General features: G+C 36.5%; 1 protein-coding gene across 2 annotated transcripts; it reads left to right on the forward strand.

Moving 5' to 3' along the window:
* Positions 1 to 824: 824 nt before the first annotated feature.
* Positions 825 to 3,334, forward strand: LOC120115460 (ethylene-responsive transcription factor RAP2-7-like). Of its 2 annotated transcripts, XM_039136180.1 has the most exons (9): positions 825 to 1,555; positions 1,663 to 1,688; positions 1,768 to 1,798; positions 1,893 to 1,980; positions 2,062 to 2,207; positions 2,373 to 2,417; positions 2,513 to 2,607; positions 2,697 to 2,941; positions 3,025 to 3,334. In XM_039136180.1, exons 1-9 carry the CDS (start codon positions 1,026 to 1,028, stop codon positions 3,268 to 3,270), a joined length of 1,452 nt encoding a protein of 483 aa, XP_038992111.1. In that variant the 5' UTR covers positions 825 to 1,025; the 3' UTR covers positions 3,271 to 3,334. The 2 variants fall into 2 exon arrangements, with proteins under 2 accessions (XP_038992111.1, XP_038992112.1); XM_039136181.1 differs by lacking the exon at positions 2,373 to 2,417 and having other exon boundaries at positions 827 to 1,555; positions 3,025 to 3,332.
* Positions 3,335 to 3,980: the final 646 nt, after the last annotated feature.

Consider the following 3,980-nt stretch of genomic DNA (forward strand, 5'->3'; position numbering starts at 1 on the left):
CAACTGCATTATTTTATTAATTGTTTTTTCATATAAATTTCTTTTACTCCTTTAAACTTTTGTAATACTTATCAACTCAATCAATTCAAAATTGTTTGATCAAACTCAATCAATTACGAACCTTTATTAAACATAAAACTTATTCGTACGTTAAATGTATCTTCAATACATACTACATGCGTTTTTTTTGTTTTTTTTAACAAAGTTCGTACAATTTTTTTCTATTTTGGTAATTCACAATAGATAATCATCTAAAATAAAGTAATGAATTTTTACTGTAGATATTATAAGATCAAATCTATAATCATATATTAAAACATAAATTAAATTTAAAAATAGAATTCCAACCATTAATTTAATGGATGAAATCTTAGATTTTTTCAGCAAGAGTACAAGACCATTGCTTTAGATTTTGACATTATGGATAGAATATATTAAATTAGAAGGATTATCTCATAATGATCTTCATAATATTTTAATTAATTAACCAATAAGTAAATTAAATAATAATAATACTTTTAAAAAAACAAAAACAAAAAAAATCCCCTCTCAATATAAAAAAACTGTAATAAAAATAAACAAAATGCGTACCCCTACCCGAAAGGGAAAGGGAAAGGGAAAGGGAAAGGGCAAGTGTTAACTATGCTACCTTCACTGTTAACACGTTCCTATCTTCTCCTTTATTTATTTTTATTGTTTCATCTTCCTTTTCCCTTTTACTTCTCTTCTTTGTCTCCAAGCTCTCTCTCTTGAGATCAAGTTCTATTTCATTTTCTCTCCATTTTTCTATTTCATTTTTTCCTTCAAAATTTGAAATCTTTTCACCCTTATTTAACCCATCTTTATCCAATGCAGTCTTGTTGATGTTTTCTTGTATCATCAACCGTTACCGAGAGCTGAAAAACCCATCTTTTTGAAGTTTGTTTTGGTTTTGTTTTCTTGAAGAAACCTCGTGAATTTCTGTAAATTTTCCGGGAAAGAAGCGTTGGTTTTAAGAGAAGAAAACAAGGGAGAAAAAGAAAACCATGTTGGATCTTAACCTTGAGATGGTCTCAAGCGAGTCATCCTGTGACGAGAACATCATCATCATCAACAACAACAACAAGAAGAAGAATTTAACTCTAATAGAAGATTCGGGTTCTTCAAAATCTTCAATCATCAACGACGAAGATGTTCCGTTATCCAATGCAAAAGATGAGGATTCCTCCAACGAAGCTTCACCGGCATTCGTTTTCGATATCTTAAAGAAGGAAAAGGACGACGTCACCATTGCTAAAACGGTCCAAAACCCTTCGCCGGACTTCGTTACTCGACAGGTTTTTCCGGTCACCGGAGTAAAAACGGGTCTAGAGTTGGAGTTCGGAACAAAAGATTTAGCTAGTAGACCCCAATGGTTGAATTTATCTTATGTTGAGTCCACCGGTGAGGAGAAGCTGACGACTGCTCCGATAAAGCCACCACCGAGGAAGAACCGGAGAGGGCCGAGGTCCCGGAGCTCACAGTACCGTGGCGTCACATTTTATCGGAGAACTGGCCGGTGGGAATCACATATATGGTAATATTCATTCATATACAAATTATCTAATGTTTTTAGCTATTTTTATGTTTTAGTAATATTCAAATGTAAAATTATTCTAATTTTTCTTGTTTCTTTGTTAATAGGGATTGCGGGAAGCAATTATATTTAGGTAATTTGAATGATTCATTTTTGTTGAGAAATTGAAGATGTTGTGAATAATTTCATTGATTTTGGATTCTGTGTTGCAGGAGGATTTGACACTGCCCATGATGCTGCCAGGTGGGAGATTCTTTGCTGATAAGTTGTTATATGTATCATATCTGGTTAAAATTTTAATTCAGGTCTTATTTTTAATAAATTTGATATTATTTAGAGCATACGATCGAGCTGCGATCAAGTTCCGGGGAGTCGATGCCGATATCAACTTCGTTTTGAGTGATTACGTGGAAGACATGAAACAGGTAGAAGACATAGCATGATCTCTGCAACTTTTTTTATGAATCTGTTGCTTGATTTTGCTTGTAAATTGTATTGATCTGCAGATGAAGCACATGAGTAAAGGGGAATTCGTGCATTCTCTCCGTCGACGAAGCAACGGATTCTCGAGGGGGAGCTCCAAGTACAGAGGGGTAGCTTTGCATAAATGCGGTCAATGGGAAGCTCGAATGGGACAATTCCTCGGAAAGAAGTGAGAATCCGATTCACCATAGCTTTCTTCCGTTTGATCTTTTGGTTTTAATTGTATGTCTGTCGATAGATGATCGAGATTAAGCTTTTAGTTGCGAACTTATCGTGTCGTGGTAAGGAGGGAAAAGATTGTATAGGGTGTGAAATCTATGATCCTTGCTTGCAGGTATATGGATCTTGGATTATTCGACTCCGAAGTAGAAGCTGCAAGGTCTTTTATGATCATAGTTTTATGTTTCAAGACTTTGATTTGATGAAATATGGATGTGATTGTCATTGTTTTCGGTTTTCGGTTTTCGATTTCAGGGCTTATGATATGGCTGCCATGAAATGTAATGGAAGTGAAGCTGTGACCAACTTTGAGCCAAGTACTTATGAAGGGGAGACTACAAACAGTGGAGGTATTTACAGAGTTTCGAGTCTGTTATTGTTATTTATCGTTTTAAAACGAGTTCATGGTCGTTTTGATGTTGAATTTTCCGGTATGCAGCCAATTGTCATCACAATCTCGATTTGAGCCTCGGGATTTCGGCACCTTCTGTTGCAAGAAACGGGAGCCATGCTGCAGGGGGTTTCCATTTTCGTAGCGGTGCTGGCATGGTAGAGAGGCTGTCGTTTGAGTGTTCTGCTTCTGCATATGTGGGAGAACAACCTCAACACAATCTAATATTTATATCTAAGCACCCTCCGGTACTGTCCGGTGTTTACCCCAGTGCTCTTTTACCATACAACGAGGTACTTCTGTCCGTTTGATTGGCTTCTCGCCCGTTGTTTATAATTGTAGGAGGTAATGATTGAATGATGTGATGATATGACAGGGAAGGGCAATGCAGAAGAGAGCTGAAGCTGTTCCGTTCTCGAACTGGGGATGGCAAATGCAAGGGGATGGTAAAACTAACCCAACCCCGGCGTTTAGTATAGCAGCATCATCAGGATTCTCTTCGTCCACCGGCGTTGCTTCACCGACTACTCTCCCTTTTAACGATTCTGGCCGGAACCTTTGCCTTGCAACACCGGCTACGTCGACAAACAACACTTCTCATCACTACAATTACAGAAGCTGAAATCAGCACGACGTTTTTGAAACTTTCCGTAATGCTCATTGTATAAGTTTGACGAGTGAAAGCTGTAACAATCGTAGTAAATCCATGGAGTTTGCATTTGCTTCAAGTGTGTAAAAACAACAAGAATACATTGCATTTGCTGATGCTGCAAAACTTAAAAGCTTTCTTTCATAACATTTTCGTGGTCTCGATGTTATGAGATGTTGCGGAAGTCGAATAACATCACGAGGTTAGCCGATTCGGATTAGTCCGGTGAGGGCATCTTCACCAGCCAGAGAATGAGCATAACATCGAGAATGAGATGCATGCATTTCTAATGCTATTTCTTTCGCACAATAACAGCATGATCTGCTCTCCATGTGCTTACTAATGTTTTTACAGAGCTGGAATTCGGATTAAATATCGTAAAAATTTAAATTATTAAATTTTAAATATACAAAAGACTTTTAATGCAATTGTGCAACGATGCGTATTTGTCATTTCTCTACCGTCAAAGTTGCTAAGGAAAACCTTTTTAATACACATTTGACTAAGACAAGATCTTAAATTATTTTATTTTAGTTCTTATTATCATTTTTAATGAGTATTCAAACTACATCTTCATTATTATCACTCTGTGTTAAAGCATTAATAGTTGGATGGCACGACAGGTTAGAGCTAATTGTGTTGATGTGGAAGCCGAATAATTAGAATTTTGAGTAAACTATACG

This window comes from Hibiscus syriacus, unplaced genomic scaffold (assembly GCF_006381635.1).
Source record: "Hibiscus syriacus cultivar Baekdansim isolate YM2019G1 unplaced genomic scaffold, ASM638163v2 tig00110264_pilon, whole genome shotgun sequence".
NCBI lineage: Eukaryota > Viridiplantae > Streptophyta > Magnoliopsida > Malvales > Malvaceae > Hibiscus > Hibiscus syriacus.